At 43.4% G+C, this 20,470-nt stretch overlaps 1 protein-coding gene across 1 annotated transcript in view; it reads right to left on the bottom strand.

Annotated features, from left to right (window-relative positions):
* Window positions 1-4,524: 4,524 nt before the first annotated feature.
* The window catches only part of klf7a (Kruppel-like factor 7a), a 47,619-nt gene continuing 31,673 nt past the window's right edge, over window positions 4,525-20,470 (bottom strand). The window contains exons 3-4 of the mRNA XM_053853145.1: window positions 11,705-11,828; window positions 4,525-9,312 (exon numbers count right to left, since the gene is read on the bottom strand). Coding sequence (XP_053709120.1) covers window positions 9,261-9,312; window positions 11,705-11,828 — 176 coding nt within the window. The 3' untranslated portion in view covers window positions 4,525-9,260. The remainder of the gene's footprint in view (window positions 9,313-11,704; window positions 11,829-20,470) is intronic.

The following is a 20,470-nucleotide window of genomic DNA, read 5'->3' on the forward strand; positions in this document are numbered from 1 at the left end:
TTTAAACTCTGATCCCTTGCATAGGTCCTCTTAAGCTTTTGGGGTTTTGTTCTTTGTTTCACTGTTATTTCATTCCAAATCTCACCTCTGCTACTAGCTGCGAATACATACGCAAATGAGTGATCATTTTCAAACATAAAGACATTTGCCATGGTGTTCTTCTCTTATTTTTGCTATGCTACATTCACCGGGCTGATCATTTGATTTTCATTCACAGTAGTGATGGGCTGATGAGGCTTCATGAAACAGTGTCCTGATTTTCAGAGCCCACCAGATGGCGCTCTTGGTTTAAAAAAGATCCAAAGATTTTTAGAGCAGACAGAGCGCCATCTGGTGGGCTCTGAAAATAAGGACACTGTTTCATGAAGCCTCATCAGCCGAGTAGTGTATGATGCTAAAGCAATCAATCTCTAGTCACCTAAAAATTGGGGCTACAAAAGCCATAGCGCCATAAAACCATATCATTTCCTGAACAAAATTCAACATTTTGCTGTAATATAAACACATTTTTAACTCAGTAGAGCGAACCCTGAAACACAAACTGTTTTTTCAACTTATCTCGTTGGTTGGAGCTGTAATGGGCTTTTGAATGTCATCTTTTGAAAATAAACCCAGAATCCGTGAACAGCTACGAGGCGTTTGCACACTGAGGTGGACATTATTGCCGCCGTACAGATACACTCTGCGACTAATTGCGCCATCACACCATTTTCTTCTCTGTGTAATAGCAGAGGAAGGGACCACCGTCCCACTTTTATGACAATCCTCCTGCAGAGGTGAGCCATGGAACGAACACAGACGCGAGAGTGCACGCTAGCGTATGCACACCTGCACCTGGCGAGACCCGAGTGAAAGTGAGAAGCATATAAAAAGAGCTGAACGCTCAGGTTTGTTGATCTATTTTTACAGCAGAGCAGGGGGCAGAGGGGAGGAAGCTCGGGGGCTGGAGAGCTTCCTGCATAATACATGGCGCTGTAGAGCCGTGGTGGCTTTAACAACATGGTTTCTCACCGAACTTCCAGGCGTTTCGGTTCACCTGAGCACCAGCACATCCGATTCACCCTTCCACTTTTGTTTGTCGAAGAGCGGTGTGGTTACGCAAAATAACAAAATGAATAAAATGAAATAATAAACGTAATGTTTATAACTGTTTGTAGATTCGTATTCACCCTTTCGGCACCAAATGACTGCGACAGTGTCCCCGGACTTACCGAGACTCACGTGGCGGGAGACTAATGAAAGCTTGATGAGGCTGCTTCTCAGAATCCAGCAACATGATTAGGCTTCAATTACAGTGGGCCACATTGACATTTCCCCTATAATTGCAGATATCCAAGCAGCCGACCGCTCGTAGCAACGATGGATCCGCCGCGCCATCCTCAGGACCCGGGCTTCATATTTGATGAAGTCGATCGATGCGTCTGCTGTGAAAGCTTTGTCAGAGCAGTTGCTAAGCAGCTGCCTCCTCGGAGTCCCGACATCATCTGAGCTTGGAACGTTGTTGTTGGAGGTTTTAGACTCGTAGCCTTGCTCCGCTGTACCCTGGCATCCTGGCGCAGCCAGATGTGACACAAACATCCCGTGTCGGCAGCCAAACGCCTACAAGACACCCACAGGGTTTGGCAGCACCATCTGAATTCTTGTGTTGCAAAACAAGAGCTTTATGCTCGCCTGGCTTCGCCAATGACTCTTTGCCTGAAGAATGAGCTTTTCCTCGATCAACCCTGCCTTAATTCATCACCATCTTTCAGAATAACTGGATCATTTAACAGAAACCAACTTCAGCTTTTCCCTGGTAGATAATGGAAGTCAGCCTACAGTGAAAGACGCTCGCTCTGTTTTTTCTGAAGTTGGAGACTTGTAAGCTCATGTTTTTAAGAGATTAGTTTCTTGTAAACAGCAGCAGGGAGCCATGGGGTGTGGCTACCAGCCGTAGAAATGGAAACAAGTTCTATGTGAAAGAAATGAGAAAGAAAATTTTTCAAATGGAAACAAATGCGTGTTTGTAAGTAGAAGACGCTTTTTTCTCGTAAGTAAGTAAGACACCTGTAACTTAAAAAAAAAGGATCAAAAGCGATCGGAACAAAGTTAAATGTCTGTCACATTTTTAGGAATATTTTCCTGAAGAGGAACTGTGACGCAAAACAGTGGAGCAAACTATTGAGCCGCTGCTAGTAGTGAGTAGTGTTCATGAAACAGTGTCCTTATTTTCAGAGGCCACCAGATGGCACTGTCTGCTCTAAAATGTTTGGATTTGAACAACCATTTCAATGAAACCTTGCATCATTTTTAAACCTACAATGCCATCTGGTGGGCTCTGAAAATTAGGACACTGTTTCATGAAGCCTCATCAGCCAATCATGAAAAATTACGTTACGATCTACTGATATTTCTCTGCACCCATTCAAGCTGCTTCTCTCCTACATCCATATAAAAACATGTCTCTGTGCTATTTTCGGCCAAAATTTTTCAGCAACCAACAGTTTTTGTTTTGTTTAGTGTACAAGACTTAATGCTTTAGTGTCTTGTCTACGCACAAAGTCCTGAACAACAGGAGCTTCTTCTCATGTCACTTGATTTACAAATACAAATTTAGAAAAACAGCATAGTAATTATACAAAGTTTTGCATCATGACAAAGCAGCCTGTCGATCATTATAATAATATGTTTTTAATGACTGTAATGAGTATTAGAGGTTTGAATACGCACATTTATAAGACATAAACATCTGAAATGTCATGAATTTGGAGTTCTGATAATATTAGCCAGATGGAATTTTGAGATTGACGTCCAACATCAAACTTTTCGTCCTGGTTGGGTTTAGCTGACATCATGTGGCGAGAAAAAGCTTAAACCACTCACTGATGATATATCTATGGTGTGAAATCGGGATGGGCGATATGGACCAAAAAAATTATCCCAATAAATGTTGTAAATTTTCGATAATTATCACAACAAATACATTTTATTCATTCTATTCCATGTGTGACACACTACAGTCTCCCTTGAAACTGTTTTATGATGAAACTTATTCGTGGAGTTTGTCACCAACATCATTGTTTATGTTTAAATATAATAGTTAACTAAGGGTAGAGATGAGAAATTCAATGTTTCACGTCTCTAGTAGAACCCGCTGGTGCCTGACAGACTGCTCTGCCAGTTTTATTTGGGGGTTAAATTGAGCCACCTGTCTGCTGTGTCTTATGTCTCTTGACAGTTGAGTTGAACTATGGACCAGTCTGGACACATTTCCTCAATGCTATTGAAGAAATAATTAGCAATAATGTCAATAAATGATCACGTAGTCATATTCTATTTTAGAAATCATTATACAAACTGTCAGTCCTTTGTCTTATGTGATGAAAAATCTCTCACCTAAAATGGCTGTTTTTCTCAGGCTTATTGAAGATTTCACTCATACTTTGACCGTTTTAGAATTTGTTGATGGTTCGTAACTGGTTGTAGCATTAGCGCTGCCTGTGAGAGTGTGTCCATGATCAGTCAACCCTAATCGCGGACACGGAAGAGGACGTGGCCGCCAACACTGGAGCGGATGTCAGTCACCACAGTGTTTTGCCGTGCCACCAGCGCAGCAGTCGACCAGTGTCATCATCAAAAGTTTCCGGTATTAAAAAAAAAAGTTTTAAACTACAATCAGGAATCAAAGTCCACCACACTCTCCACAATTGTCAAATGCCGGTGGTGGCAGTCAAACGAGTGCGGTGCGCCGTCACGGTCATGTTCACGTGTGCAAGTCCGATGCTGCGAGCGTGCCACGTGTTTATCGGATTTATGGTGAGATGCAGAATTGTCATCGTGGAGATTGTGTTTGGCGGTATATCTATGCGTACGTTAACGCCCATCCCTAGCGTGAAATGAAAATCCCGCACCTCAGCCTCACTTGAAATGACCCCTCTGGGCTGATTCGATAAGGCGCCCCTGTGACGGGCGCAGTAGGTGCGGTCCGCTAGCTAAGTGCCGGTGTGTAATTACAGACAGAAGAACATTACGTTTGACAGATACATGTATTATGCTTCTTGATTTCAATTAGGGAGCATTAAATGAAACAAAGAAGCTTTGGGGAGTTTCTCCGCTGAGACTTAATTCAGTGTATAGGACCATTGACTTGTAAGTAATTACTTCCTAATTAGGCATGAGTTATCTGATCAGCCTTTTATCAGCTAGTCATGGTCAAGAAGCAGGAGCAGAGGATAAGGCGTCACCTCGCATAGTAATGAACCAGCCGTATGTGAGAGAGGGACCCGTGAGGAGAGGTGAAGGTTTATTTGGCCTATTTTCAGGCTACGATCAAACAGAATGTGAAATCACACACGGTTTGATTTTTCTTTCCAGGGGTGGTTTCACTTGAAATAGCGAGAATTTGAAAGTGTAAATTATTCTTACTGAGTTGGAGCCACACTGAAAAGGGATTCCGTGAGCAGGAGGACGGATTGTGCGTGTTCCTCCAAACGCTTTTGAACAGAGCAGCCAAGAAAGGTGAGTACGCCATGCCAAACTGCTTCTACGATTTATTACACATAATTACATTCTTAAATAAAAACGATTCACCGAACTGTTCCTTGCATAGAGATATTACAATACCAATTTAAAAAAGGAATTATGAAACAAACTGGTAACAAAAATAAATCTCTCCATTTTTTTTTCCCCATAATAAAGAACATTATCGTACCCATACATCATAATATACAAATGATAAATTTGAAACACTTTGTACAGCAGGGGGGAGGACAGACGCGCAGACAATGAGGAGGGTGGAGAGAGTTGGACAGAGGTGATGAAGGGATCATATCTGAGAAAACGTGGCGAGCAACGGGGGGAGGGGAGAGCGGTGAGGGCAAGCCGGTAGAAAAAAAGGGTTTGTTTGATTTCAAAGTCAGACCTGGCAGAAACAGAGGTGGTGTCACGCACAGCAAATGCAAGCATCCGTTGCTGCCAAGAGTGGAAAACTAGCTGCAGAAAACAGTGAAAAACACACAAGAAGGCGAAGCGAGTGTACTGGTGAAATACAGGTTTGCGTGCATGTTCTTGTGCATATGCCTGTGTGTGCGTGTGAATATTTGGGGTGTGTTTACATGCATGTTGTCTCTTTCCTTGACAGCGCTAGGTGCATCAGGTGTGTCTCAGTGTATAAAACATCTACTGTACAGACTTTGTGTTCAGTGTTTAGTCCTGTGAAGTGTACAAGCGGACAGAAAAACATCAGATATGCAACCCCCCCCTAAAGGAATTCAACAAAAACCTGTCAGAGTGCAAATACAAAACAGACAAAGAACGTACAGGCACAGCAGAATTGACAATCATTCATCAAAATGACACAGAAGTGAACCACATCCTCTGGGATGACAACCAGAAAAAAACAAACAAACAAAAAAAGTCACATTTGAACTCCTGATTTATTCCAGCTCTCAGCATGGAAAAAAAAAACATGTTCTTCATGCCACAAATTTAAACTGTGCTGTCCTCTCTCTGCTGCCAAAAGTCTCTCCACAGACCGGAACACATTCAGTGATGAGAGTACGAAATCCTCAGTAGGCTAACCAGAATATGAACCAAATACTCCAGAGCTGCACGGTTACACGCACATTCACAACCAGTCTGCAGGGAAGTGGTCAGTGCCCTGTCCGGATATTAAAACATACACAAGAAGAGCTGCCATTTACGATTCTAACCTCCTGGTTAAAGTCAGTTCTCATTCACACTTCTCATTCTTCTCAGTCGCGACCCCATATCTTGCTCCGACTGTAGACACAGTTTCCAGTGCTAGTTGATCTGCGGACCATGTGGAAATCCTTCTCGCTTCAAGATACTCACTCAGTAAGTGACCGATCAACCTTGAAACACACATGGGACTGGTTGAGAAGAAACAGACTTGCACTGTGACACGGCTGCTGTAGATTTCAATACGCTGGATGGTAGTGATGAGTTGAAGAGGCTTCATGAAACAGTGTCCTGATTTTCAGAGGCCACCAGATGGTGCTATCTTATATAAAATGCTTGGACTTGAACAACATAGTCAATGAAACCTCACATCATTTCTAAATTCAAGAGCGCCATCTGGTGGGCTCTGAATATTAGGACACTGTTTCATGAAGCCTCATCAGCCCATCACTACTGGATGGCATGCTTTTGGAGTTCCTGGATAATGGCTGAGGAGCAGAAGGCACATGAGCATGTCAGAGTGATATGAGTCACTCTGGAGTTTACAGTTTGGGGACTTTGTATACTAGTATGAAGATTTGGGATATACAGCCATGTAAGAAGATGAGGCAGTACAAATGCAGGGCCATGGTGAACATGAGAATGGTGTTCAGCCATTGCTTGAGGGACCAAACTGGGGTACAAAATGAAACAAAATGGGTGAATAAAGGTGGCGAGTATTTAATAAGGCTTCAAGAGGGAATTGGTGGAAAAGTAGGGTCAGGAAGGTTGATGGAGTGTTGTCACAAAGTTATGAGAACACATTTCGGAGCTCAGCTCTGGCCTATACTGGGGCAACATGTGACTATAAGGAGTAGAAAATAAAAGGGATGGAAAACATGGGAAAGACAAGTGAACACACATTTGGGTATGTGGGAGTAATCTATAGTATATCTGGTAGTGATGGGCTGAGGAGGCTTCCTGAAACTGAAACTTCCTGAAAGTGTTCTAATTTTCAGGACAGGTGCTGTTGTTTTAAAAATAGGAGGTGAGATTTCATTGAAATGGTTGTTTAAATTCAAAGATTTTAGAGTAGAGAGCGCCATCTGGCGGCCTCTGAAAATAAGGACACAGTTTCATGAAGCCTCATCAGTAATATCCTGGGTTGAAATTTTGATGCCAGCTCAATTTCTCATGCCTCCGATCTAATTCCCTGCTTTTAGACGTATCTAATGAATTTACCATGGATATATCTTTAAGAGAAGGATTTCCACATGACATTACTTTTTATGTACAGTGTGTCGAGATTTTTTGCAACTCTTGCATCGATCAAGCAGTTTGCTCCCATTGGCAAAACATCTGAATTCTGCAGACGTTGTTGTTGTTTACTCCTTCTCCATTAGAGTCAGGAAGAAAGGGAAGGATAGAAAAAAAGTGGATCAAGTGTTGTACCTTGAGGAACACCCTGTGATCGTCTTATTTCTTGGGTATCGTCTTCTTTTGGTATGAGAAGCGTCGGCGTGACGCAGGCGTTTGTTGTGGATGAACAAATAAAAAATAGTATACAAGCTGCTGTGACAAAAACCCAGGCTTACAAGCATGTTTCTTTGTTCCAGGAGGACATGGTCGGGTCACCGAGGACAAATGTGTGTGTATCAACGGTCAGTCCTCTTTGCTGACAGAGCAGAGCTGTTCCTCATATCCTCCTCTTGGCGGCCAGTGGAAATCCGCCTTGTTGAACGCCTGCTCCTCCACCAGTGCCACGTGGACTAACTTGTCATTGGTCACCAGCAGTGACTGTGAGCTGAACTACTGTATATTGAAAGAAAACTGCTGTCTCAAGTCTGACTGTATGGTCACCAACTCAGTTCCTTATTTACGGGCTTGGCAACATTTACACACCAACAACAGATACATTCACATTGATTTGCTCAAAGAACAGCAAAATTGATTGGATTTTTCTTCCGATGCATTTTCCCATGTAGAACAAATCTGCATCCATGGGTTCAGGAAGTCAGCAGGAATGTCCGCATATATGCATAGAGCTTGGACCTGATGCTGCTCCCTGAAAGGAAAGGTCTGCAAGCTGCTAATTTGGAAGGGTGGGTGACTGACATGGAACAAAGAACCCTTAACTTGAGGTGCCAATCACTCTCAAATGCACAAGAGATCATTTCAGGCATCCACAGTCGACACTTTTTTGGCTGTTTCCTTGTTTCAACTCCATGAAAGGGAGATTATTTCTCATTTAGAAACATAAATAGCCTTTAAATACATCTTGTTGCGATGTGCTATTGCAGTCTAGGAGCTGCTTGGATTGTGCACGTGGCTTGTACATGCTGCATCAGCATTGGAAAAGCCAAATTTTGGTGACTCCTGAATTGTCCACCAGTTTTGAGACATTAGGGCATTTTTTTTCTTCTTTTTCGTTTTATTTACAAAACTGGTTTGTAAAGAGTCAATTGTGCAACAATTCATGTCAACAGTTCATGATAGAACAAACCCTCAGGCCTCAGGATTCAGCTATTTCCTGCAAAGATGGTAAGTTTAAGCGGGCATTCTTCTTGCCGACCCCCGTCCTGAGGAAAACCTTATTGGATGACGTTTATGGAACAAGCCAGCTCTGTGAGTGAACTTCAACACGTCTACAATCCAATCTTTGAACAAAGGACACCTGCAGTGTCCATATACGAAAAGCATCGACAGGGTTGGAGATGACTTAATATCTGGCGAGACTTACTCGATTGAAGGTTGGTACCCCTTTGCAGCAGCAAAACAAGTAAATAAATAATGTGGCGACCCTTCTGCGACTGCTGGACCAAACCTTTTAAGAAATGAGGAAGCGCCAAATCACATGCTACAGACTCTGTAGACTTAAAATCAGATTTTGACAAACGCAGTACATCTGCGCAGTACACCCAGTTTAAGGTTGGAAACTCCAAATGTTACAGTAGTGTGACCAGACGCTGACTTTAGAAAATGAAACTTGATCAGATTTCTACATTAACCTCCCAGGCATTTCTCCCTGACACATGGCTTTGCTTTGTTTTTGTCGTGAGAGAGAGAACGTAGCATGACATTTTGAAAACCCTTTTTCCTTAAAACATCTAGGGTTGAACAGAGTTCACACCTTCACATAATCTCATTTCCATGCAATTTGGCATTTGCTACGATAAATGATCACTGTTTCCGTCTTGTCTTGCTGCGTGTAAAGGGGTACCATGTTATGTTTAGCGGCACTTCCGCATGAGCCGGCCTGACATTTCGGAAGCTTGTCACAAGGAATGATGACTTGAAAAAGGAAACCTGAAATTAAGCCATGTGGAGTCCATAATTCATCGGATTTGAGACACAGAAGTAGGGTTGGCCGAGCATTTGTATTGTCCATGTGACAACGCAGAGTGGCGTGTTTGGTGGCATGTCAGTGTTTGGAACAAAGATTGAGTCAAGGTATATGACGGCTTCTGTAATTGATCGGCGGCTCATCGTGGGGTCCGTCACTGTTAGCAATTTTTTTCCCGCCGGAGTCCATGGTGTTTATACTCTGCTAACTTCCGTCTTCTTTCCCTCTCTCCATTCTGGCTGACCTCCTTCTCATTTCTTCAAATGTGTCTCTTCATGTGAAGCGCCAAGTGATCTGACCGTGAGAAACACCTGCAACCAAGTAGAAGAGCACAGGAAAAAAGAGCTTGTTAGTTTGCTGCCAATGGAGGAGGAGATTGTTTTGTCGATTGCGCTAAATGTTGCTGCTAGCTAGCGAGTGCTGAGCCGCTGTTGCAGATGCAATTAGTATATGTGTAACTAATTCATAATCAGCATTTTCAGCAGGCACTCCTAATGGCTTCAGCTGCGCTTTGAATAACAAGAGTCGGCAGATGGATGCGGTAAACTAGCGGAGTAAAGAAAAAAAAAAATGAAACAAAAGCTCGAGCAATACAAAGATATTCTGTTGTCTGACACTTGGATTCTTGCTTAGGGGTAGAAACCCTTTTGCAAATCTATCAAATTGACTTAATTCACTCGAGGTGTTTATCTCTTCGTTTACGAGACCACGCGTAAGCACTGAGCTAATGCTCGACAACATTCCCAAGAGAAGTGCAGCACATCCTAATTGGGAGCACTGTGTTCTTCTGATTTGTGTATTAGAAAACATTAGAGATGAAAGCAGTGTTCCTGACAAACATTTGCTTAACTGGAAAAAAAAAAGACATGCAATTACAAGGTCTCAAAAACCACAGGCAAAGTTGGTATCAAATGGATTCACAGTATACAGTAACAACGCAACAGTTGTCGCAACTTACTGCCCTGGCTGGTTTAAAATCGGCCAAATATCGGCTGTAACTCATGAGTTAATATCCAGAAGGATACTAGACAGCGTGAAAGACTTGATGAAATTAAGATCCTCAACGTTCTTCACCCTGAAGATCAGGGGTAGACACTTCTGATGTTCCTCTTTGCGCCAATGACTAGGACTCTACAACCCTGTGGCCCTCACAGGACAAGGTTCTATTTCTGCACTGATATAGCTTTGGAGATGAGACACAGGATTCAAACTTCTAGACATGTCACATGCAGCATCTGGACATGTAACATCCACAAACATGTTCATTTTCCCCTCATATTTCTACTGTCCTTTTGGGCTGCGCTGCACTTAATATTCCCTTTGACTGATGCAAGAATGGAAAACTGCTTCCCGAGACTCAATCCCTCAATCACCAGACTTTTAAATACAGCTACGCAACATGAGTTGACAGAAGCAGGACTTTGGCAGGTTTCCAGCTGTGACTCAGCGCATTTGTGCCCAATAGTGTTTGTTTGTTTGTCATCTTTGTCGCTTCTTGGCAGGACTACAGTGAGGCAGAGCCGGTTCGCGTCTTTCACAGTCCTACAAGTATTGTAGTTCTCTTGTGTTTCTTTTTTTTTTCTCTCCGTCAGATGCAGACAGAAGCAACCGTCAAAGATGTCGAGATAAATCTGCGTTCTGGCCGAGACGGGGAGTTCAACAGATGAGGCACCAGCCATCCTTCTTACTGTCATACCTGCATGTGTGTGTGAGATGTGCATGCGTACAAGCACAGGGGATTAACGGACGGCTCAGGAGGCCTGATGTGTGTGTCTTTGAGTGTGCTCTGCCAGACAGATGGTAAAGTATGAGTCAGGACTCGGGGGCATGACACCAGCTGGCACACCGTGGTTCCATCTCCATCTACCCCCACCAAAACGGACCCCCCACCCCTCCCTCCACCCACAATCTTGCACCCTGTCTTGCCTGTGTCCCCTCCTCTTCCTTCATCTCAGTGGGGGGCATGTGTGTGTTGGCTGGAGGGGCCTTGTGACACATGACGGAGGTGGGCCTGAATAAAAGCTTCAGGGAGCAGGTCTGGTGGAAGGAGGAGGTGGGAAATCAGTGGGGAGGTTTGGGGAGGGGGTACTGTATTTACAGTCTGTCCAGCTGAGACCTGATTAAGTTGACACTGCGCTCTGCCCTCTGCTGCCACATGCACACGCGATGCGCAGGTGAGGCCCCCTATTCTCCGCTCATTATTGATGCTGAGAATGGTCATGCAATTACTTCTTTTCCACTGAGCATGACTCAACAACAAATACTTAACTCCTATTTCTCTCAAATTATAAATGAAGTTAGCTGTTAGATATTAATAAGCGTCAATATTTCATAGGGTGAATGATATTGTCAATAGACAGAAATCTATTGGTAAATTTGACAACTCAAATATTTTATATAAGTGTGTCAGCTGCTTCCTGAGCAGCTTCTTTAGAGGGTCAAAGTAACTTTAAAATCAAGGCCAACGCAAAAAAAACAAAACAAAAACATCTATCAATATGCAGTACAGTGTCTCTTGTGGACTGAAAGTAAGTTCTCCTCACATGAGTTTTTCTGCCAGCACACCTTCAGTCAGTGAGTACCAAACGCACTTTGGGAGGCGTTACCATCATTGCGTGTCTCCTTTCCAAAAATGAAATAAGCAGGAACATAGTGGGACGACAAGGCTTCAGATAACTCGAGAAATGTGGAGAGTTGACCAACCTGTCACAGTGGTTGCACTTAAAAGGTTTGGCGCCAGTGTGTTTGCGATAGTGCCGAGTCAGCTCGTCGCTCCGGGCAAATCGCCACTCGCAACCCTCCCATGAGCACTTGTACGGCTTCTCACCTGAGAATAGGTAAAAGGAAACACAATTTAGACACATGTTTTTATCTCTGGTTACATGATACGCTTCCAAAATTAAATAGCCTGAGACAGTGATGCTTTTGATAAATTGTATTACATGTTATTTATCTAACTTTAGTGCAACCTAACAATAAAAAACTGTGTTTAAAACTACTTTAAAGTCAATTAAAAACTGATACAAGCGAATGATAATGCAATGACTCCTTAAAATAGCTAACAACAAGTGGGAATATCATCGTTCTTCCATCGATCCTAAAGCAGGGACGAGAGGATGGGCAATGACTTTCTGAAATGCAGAACCTCTCACTGCTTTGTAAACCTGCTGAACAAGCAGAAGAAGAGTCGGGAGAGAGAGAAGTGCAGGAGAAGTGGAGGAGAGAGTGGAGATTCGATGCAGTCGGGGGGAAAGGTGGATGTGAGTGAGAAGAGTTGGTGAGACGAAACTGCGAGATGGAATAGTGGAGAGAAGTGTAGCAGAAGTGGATGAAGGCAGAACAGGAGAGTGTGTGTGTGTGTGTGTGTGTGTGCATGACTGATAATTAGGCCGGTCACACGACATAATGGCATGGAAATGACAATCTGCCAGCTGCGTCCAGCTCAGAAAGATGTCACCTACATCAGTCATATCCCATCTGGAGTGAGAACAAACACACTGACCAGTTCAGCTCCAGCAGCATGAAACACACACCCCCCAAAAAAGTCCCCTTTTTAGATGATAATCAAGCACAATCAATGTATCAGACAGGTCTCTTTGAAGCCAGAGAGGAGTGTTTGTCCAGTTAGTGCCATTATCATCACCAGCTGCTGTGGAAAGTCGCTCTTTGTGTGCTCACCAACACGCAGCTTAAGAAAATCAATAGGGTTTCCTCCCGTTGTCTTAGCGCCTATTAGCTGCAGTTGGAGCACTTGAAGGTGTGAAGAGGCACATTTGACATTTGACAGATTGTGTCTAAAGGGTTTGGATGGGAGTAAGCAAAAAAAAAAAAAGTATATATTAGTGAAAGAAATGGAAACTGAAGGAGGACAAGGTGTTTCCAACCTCCATTTTATTTTATTTTATTTTTTTTTAAATATCAATATGCTAGACTGCAAGAACTACTGTTCATAAAGTCAAGTTACAAAAGTATCTACATTGTTGTTAGTTGTAGGGCTCCCGCACATTACAGGATCTCAATTCATAACACTTCATAACCCGCGATTAATGGAAAATAAATCTCACACACAGAATATATTCTGTTTGTTTTGCATCCTTGTCATCAGATTCCTGTTCTGTTTTTGGTGCCTGGTGTCAATGTAACTTAAAGGAAGATGCTAGAGACACCAGTGGCCAACTAGTTTTATCATTGTATGGTTTATTGTTATATAGTTGGAGTACTTAGATGTGTATAGGATGACTTGGCAAATTGTTCAAAAAAACCTGACACGGCTTGTTCCACAAAGCATTTAAATGAGGTTGGAAGAACTCCACATTAATTTGATCCTAAACAGTCACCAGCTGTGACAGGGAACATCACAGGCTAAAAGGATTAGATATCTGCTCTTTTTGGAGTTATGCGTCATTGTAAGTTTGCTGTCTTTTAGCTTTTCTGATAATGTAGGACAGTTTATCACTGGTTCTTCTGAGGTCAGCACCCCGCTATGACCGCGGCGTCCTGGACCTTCAGTAGTCTTCAGACAACGCACCTGGTAATGTAGGCGGAAACTGCTACTGTTCACTTTACTGCTACGTTTTCATTCAAGTGGCAGCATGCGTCAACAGATATCAATACATAGTCTGCATTAGGTCTTGAGTGCTCTGGTGCCCACTGGCCACATTGTCACCTGGTCCGAATGTTGTCTTGCGGCGGGGGGACATTCTGGATTCTTTTGTATGGGTGTGGTAATACATGTGGATGCTGTCTGAAAGTCAATGTGATGGTGCATTTTTGAAAGTACATTTTAAGTCTACTTGTTCTCATTTTTGTGGTTAAATAAGAAAAGCGCTTTGTCAAGTCCTCTCTGTTGCAGCCATGTTAACTTGACTACAGCCTGACTTACCAGAAATAGCCATAGCAGCAGGTCTGGGCCATCCGGCTAAAGCCAATCAAATTCCCCGGAGACAAGGATGCCTGACTGTGTTGCCTAGCAACCAAGACCAAGGGGCGGGGTGGACGTGCATGGAGGACGGGGTGGAGGGTCCGTGTAACATGAGGAGGCAGTAGTCCGTGCAGCTGCCTGGATCTGGCAGCGGCATGCTGCCATGCCACCGGCCAATTACTGAGCACGCTGGCAGAGCACGGAGGCTGTTGCCTAGCAACGGTAACTGTAGAGCGGCAGCACAGGGCGGAGGAGGAAGGAGGGGGAAGGGGGAGTCGTGGAGGTGCATGAGGAGGAGGAGGAAGGAGGGCAGTGAGACCAGAGCCTGCAGCACTACATAACTGCTCGGCTACCAACTCCTCCAACGATATGCTGCCCACGTTGCCTAGCAACAGGGTGCCCCCCCCTCCCTTCACCGTCCTCCCCCTCTCTGCTCTCCCTCAAGATGTCCTCTCACAAACAGGCATGTCGAGCAGGTACACTCTTGCCGACTCCAAAACAACATCTTCCACTCAAAAATGACATTGTGATCGGCAGTTTAATCGGAAATCTAATCCGTGGGATTATCCCGACATAATCGAATTACGCTTTGTCAGTTTCGGATTACTCTGCGTGTAAAACATATAATGTAGATTATAAAGCTAAGTGGATTATTTCGTTCGGTTTGACGAATTGAGGAATGTTGACCATGAGGAGCTATTGTTCCCTGATGCCACCATTACACCACTCACACAGCCTTTTTCCCCCTTTTTTTTCTCTTGTTTTCCAAGAATAATCAAATCACAATTTCTCATTTGTAATCTGATAACTGGGTGTTGCCTGAGTCACAGTAATCCAATTAAGTGTAATCTGTTACTTCCGAATGTTCTCACAGAGACAAGCGCACGCCGCACAACAGACTGGCTCTGGCCTCTCAGGTGCCAGTGCGGAACCTAATTGCATTCCCTGCACTAAGTGCAGCTGGAGCGGGGCGCTGGGGTCCCAGAGGCCATTAGAGAGGCTCACCCTCAACGCTTTCAAGGCTCCGCCACCTTCCCAAATACAAGCTTTCATTTGGGCGTGAGTGAGCAGGACGTGACGGTTGGACGGCAGCGGTGCTCTGCTCCGTAGCCGAGAGTCGCTCATTCATCTCATCAATTTATTACAGCGAATCACTGTAGCTAATGAAATCTTTTATTTGTCTCACATGTCAGATATTTAATTATTCCAGCGGCACATGGAGCGCAAAGATTAAAAACAAACAATTGGATTCTAGCTCATGCTAATAATGACGGGAGAGTCTCAGTGGGTATGAGCCAAAAATTCCATTTGCCACAGTTTCAAGATCCTGGTTGGTTGCGGTGCCTTACCGTTATGTTCTATGAATTTCCATTTTTTTAAAAATTCGCCAGAAAGCAGGCTTTTAGCTGGAGAGGGGAACCAACCTGATAAATATGAACTGGACGGCGTGTTTTTTTTTCATCCTAAATAGCCTGTATAGTGCCCTAATCGTAGTGCCATCAGACTGGTTTCCATGAAAAGGGTGTTTTTGCTGAATTACATTGAAATTTGCCTAATGCTGTCGAGGCACTGTGATCGTGGGCGCCATATTTGCTTTAGGGGGAAATCTCCCGGTTATCCACATGAGTTTCATTGGTCAACATGCCACGGCAGAGAGCGTTATTGAGTCCAGATGAGAGATGTGAGACCAGACATTTTCGACCCTAACACGCAGTTTTGTACGTTCACGTATAAGTGTAGTGTGTCCCAACACTCCTAAAACCGAGGCTGACCAAAGTCTGAAAGCAGGTTGTGAGGCGGGGTTACTCAGCTGTTTTGTGAGGCCGGATAACTGACAAAATGGCTCAATTGAAATGTTATGCGCGTTCTTTGCAAGTCAATGTGTTTTATTGCAGATTTTACCCGCATGACTCAAGAGGAAGCAATGACACAAAAAGAATGAGCCCTAAACCCTTTGAACAAATAAAATGCACTTCTGTCTTGGTCCAGCTGGTGCACTATTGGCATTTAAATGGAACAATGAACTTTATTTATCTTTATATTTATTTGATCGCTGGTCTATCGTGCATGTCAAGTATGTAGCCAAATCTTCTTTCACCTGCCGGCTTAGTTATGACTGACATGATGTAACGTTGCTGTTTCAGTTATGCATATATCAGAAACAACACGCAATTCATTGTCTGAAAAGAGAGCAGTGCTCTTCTCTAGATTGATAAGGTTCCTAGAGAGCGAGCGTCAAGATCAGTATCGCTTTCAGGGGGAGCAGAGTGGAACGCAGCTTCTAGGATGCTTCAGAAACGCTGCCTGGTGTGAGCACTCTCATCAACTAGAGCTCAACCGATCAGCCACAGAGCTAAAGCACAGCAGCAACGCATGCGCAACACTCTACACTACACTGGTGGTGAAACCGAGGTCTCACATGAATGTAGCCGCTGAAAAGCAGGTGGTCTGAAGGAGCACATCTAACTGCTCTGAAGAAATAAAACCCAACTTACTTGCCAGATGTTGAAAACACACAAAAAAAAAACAAAAACAAAAATCACTCTCTTTCTTTAACTGACCCGCAGCTACAAATATTGCAGCGCACTCATCGACACTGCCTCAGTCTCACTCAGGAACGATATGTGCCCATATGAAATACGACTGAATAAGATGTGTGATGGAGCAAAACCTAATCCACTGAGCCTTCACAGCGGGGTTTTTCGAGAAATACAAGTCCTTCCTCCCTACTCAACCGAAAAAAAAACCCTCCCTCATCTCTCAGGAAACCAAGTGGTGTAAACTCCGAGAGCAAAGTGGCTCCATGAAGTCAGCACGTCATTGATCTCATGATCCTGCGGTTCCTAATTACAAAGACGTTGTTTTGGAGCCTTAACCTTGTGGTGTCCGGCAAAAGAGCCCCAAAGAGGGGCCACACAAGGAGGCATTTCCCCCCAAAAATGGCTTGAACACACCAGTCAAAATGATGAATCATGTTTCAATAAATAACTAAACATAATAAGAGTCCTTATAATGTGAAATTCAGAAAGAAAAAAAGCATGTGAATTTGGCGCTTTTGAGACTATGATCATCTCTTGACATTTGCTGCTTGTATCTCTATTGGATCGTATTAGTTTAAATCACAAATGTGTTCCCATCCATCTCACCACTCGTCCATCAATGGTGCACACCAGCCTTTTAGAACTGCTTATCATGTCGATCTGAGTTCATTATGTCTGAGTGAGATATGGACACGGTGCTCGGGGATTACATGAAAATAAATCATGTACTTTGATGAGTGCGGCGCTCTTCGTTCTGAGGACCAGTTCTCTCAACCTCCACTTTCATGCAATGCAACTGCAAACAGCTACATAAAACACAGAGGGGCTTTTGCTAGAAAAACAGGGCGGCTTGTTTGTAAGGTTTGGTGGTGTATATGTCGAAAATAATCTGGGAAGGTTCCCTTCAGACCCTCAGTTATTGACATGAAATGACTGCATTGCATGGCTTCTTGTCACATAAACTGCTACAAGATGGGAAGCGTTTGAGGACACCAGCATTTCACATGTGAACCCACATGCTAGTGTATGCCTCCACGCCACGCTTCCATGGCGCAAGTGTGGCGACTTGCGAGATGTGGATAACTGCGAGATGATGCCGGTAAATAAATATGGCGACCGCGATGGTCGAGCTACAGCAGAAAGGGTTGAGAATCGGCAAGTTTTGATCAGATTCTGTAAAATTACCAGAATTCGGAAACACCCTTCTCATGGAAACCAGTGTGACGACACAGTGTAGGGCATTTTCCAGGCACTAATAAATGGATGTTTAGGGTGTCCTGCGGAGAAAAACTGAGCGTCCAGTTTTTCATGTTTTGCAATTCAGGGCGTCCTCAAGCTGAAAGCCTGTCAGGAGAACATCCACTGTCTCATCAGTAGCATGCGGACAGAGTTCATAGGAAACGATACAGGAAACGATACAGACATGCGGAAGCTAGACACACTACTGTGAATGAGAATAGACTCCAGCAGTTGGATTCACCTGCGTTTGTACACGATTCTGAATCAGGACATAGAGGGGATTTTTCTTTAAATTGTCACTGACAATTCTCAAGCCACCCTTGCGAATAAAGACTCCACTAGTTTACAAGTAGAGTTACAGGCTCACAACAGTGCTTCATGTCTTTTAAATTCTTGACACTGAGGCACAAAAAGCAACCTCCAATGATTTGTTAAATGGAAAAAGGGGAAACAATATGCAAGATATCCGGTGGCAACCTTTCAAGCGCAAACCTTAACTGACTTCCTACAGTATATTGAGCATGTGGGAAAACAAAAATCCAGAATGTAGAGAAAGATTTCTGTGTAAAACAAGAACCGAGGAAATGGAGGACAGAGAGGTTAGAAGAAGAGAAAAATGAAAAGGGAAAAAAAAAAAAACAGTGAGACAGACGGACGAGGCAGAGGGAGTCGACAGCACTTGTGTTGCACCCGTTCCCTCACCCTGCTCAAAATCTAATTGTACCACTCCTTATCTGCTCTAAGCCTATTCAGAAAAAGCTCTACAGGGCACTGTCATTTCAACTCAGCCTGTTTAATTCCAGATTAAATCGTAGCCCTTTCACTGTCTGTAATTTATGGAAATAACAACTAAGAAAAAGAGGATTTGAGTAATGACATCTTTAAACTTGTCAGGATAATGTCTCAGTGAATGACGAGGAGCCTTCGGCGCCACTGTGAGGTTCTGAAGAGGGAACCTCCGGTGTCCTTCCCTCTTTCTGCGGCTGCCGTCTACACGTTGTTTCAGCACGGAGGCTCCGAGTTCCTCCACCTCTACTTTTGTCTGTTTTCACAGGGATGTAGCACTTACTGCAATAATTACAGTGTGTATGCTGCGGTCTGGAGCATCTCTAGCTGACTCTCAGCCAACGGTGACCAACGGTGACTAACATGCAAAATACATGACACAAGCTTGGGTCGTAACAACGCCAAACTTGCTAACTTTATATAGTGTTGATCATGAATCTGATGATGATCCATGTCTCAGGACTGCAATTCAAAACTCATTGGCATTGAATACATGCCACACTATTCACTGAGTTTTTAAAAGTTACCTCACATTTCTCATTTAGTGGGTGCAATGACTGAGTAGTGTCTTGTAATATATTATTATTATTATTATTGTTTGATATTATTATTACACTCAGAGCGCTCTTGAAGTGTTTTGACATAAAAAGCTGAAAACGTAGGAATTTCACCGTGACCCTGGACTTTTCTCCATGTCAGGAGTCGCAACACCTCAGTGTACAGAAAGTATCACATTCTCTATTTGCTCCCCGATTTCAATCAGTCACAGCACTTCTTAATCTGGCTCTTTGGTGTTCAAGGTGACACCCTTGATCCACTAGAAGAGAGTCAGTGTTAATAGTTTGAACTGCCACTTGCCTCAGAAAAAAACCTAAATGTACAATCCTGTTGGTTTAACAATGAGGATTTGACAGCAAGCTTTTTAACAAAATTGACCTTCTTCTTTTGTCACCACCCAAACCCATTCCCAGAGATGAAACACACTTTGCCAACTCCAGCAAAACAACATTAGAGACAAGCATACCAGAGCTATGGCTGATGTTTGGAACGTTTGGAGACAAAACTAAGAAGGACAGATTCTGATGACGTTCATGAATGTGCTAAATGAGGAAGAATGAAGTAAATAGACGTGACTCAGGAGGATGCAAGACAGGCCAAAGTGAAGGATGACGACTTGCAGTGGAAACCTTGCTTGCTAAATGTTCTTAAAATATTTGTTTTTTTTTTTCGTTCTGCTTCTGCAGATGGTCCCGTGTGTATCTATGTGCATGTGTGGTGTGTGACTTTCTCCACCTTCTGATTTCAAGTGGAAACTCTTCTGTATTCAGTTGGAACTGTGAAACACTGTGACACATTTCGACAGAGAGGTCGAGAAAGGGCTTTTGAAATTAAGTGATAGCAACCACCTTTTCATTCTGTTTACTTAAAGTTTTTGAAAACTTGGTGTCAACACTGCAAAGTAGTAATGGGCTGGTCGAGGCTTCATGAAACTGTGTCCTTATTTTCAGGGGCCATCACATGACACAGTCTGCTGTAAAATCTTTGGATTTAAACAACTATAGCAATGAAACCTCATATCATTTGCAAAACAAGAGTGCCATCTGGTTGGCTCTGAAAATATGGACACTGTTTCATGAAGCCTCATCAGCCCATCACTACTTAAAATTCATATAAACTACTTTTTAACTGACTCACTCGTTGTCTATGGCTGATCTGGTTGGTGTGAAGTTGAATCATAAACACGGAAGTTACACTTTTTTGGGATAAAAACATGTCGAAGTGCTTTGTTCTGTAAACTTGTGGTGTGTAGCATGAAGCACCCGGGGTGAGATCACACTCGAACATGGATTAGAGCCTGTGAATAAGCGTTGTTTTTCAGCTTTGTATTGAATCAACGTCAAAGAAAGTGAGAATTTACATGTTGTTTGCCTTCAGTCATCGGTCGACCTCCTGGATGAGTAGAATATGGTTAAAGACGGACAA

Source organism: Synchiropus splendidus, chromosome 1 (assembly GCF_027744825.2).
Source record: "Synchiropus splendidus isolate RoL2022-P1 chromosome 1, RoL_Sspl_1.0, whole genome shotgun sequence".
In the NCBI taxonomy this organism is placed as follows: domain Eukaryota; kingdom Metazoa; phylum Chordata; class Actinopteri; order Syngnathiformes; family Callionymidae; genus Synchiropus; species Synchiropus splendidus.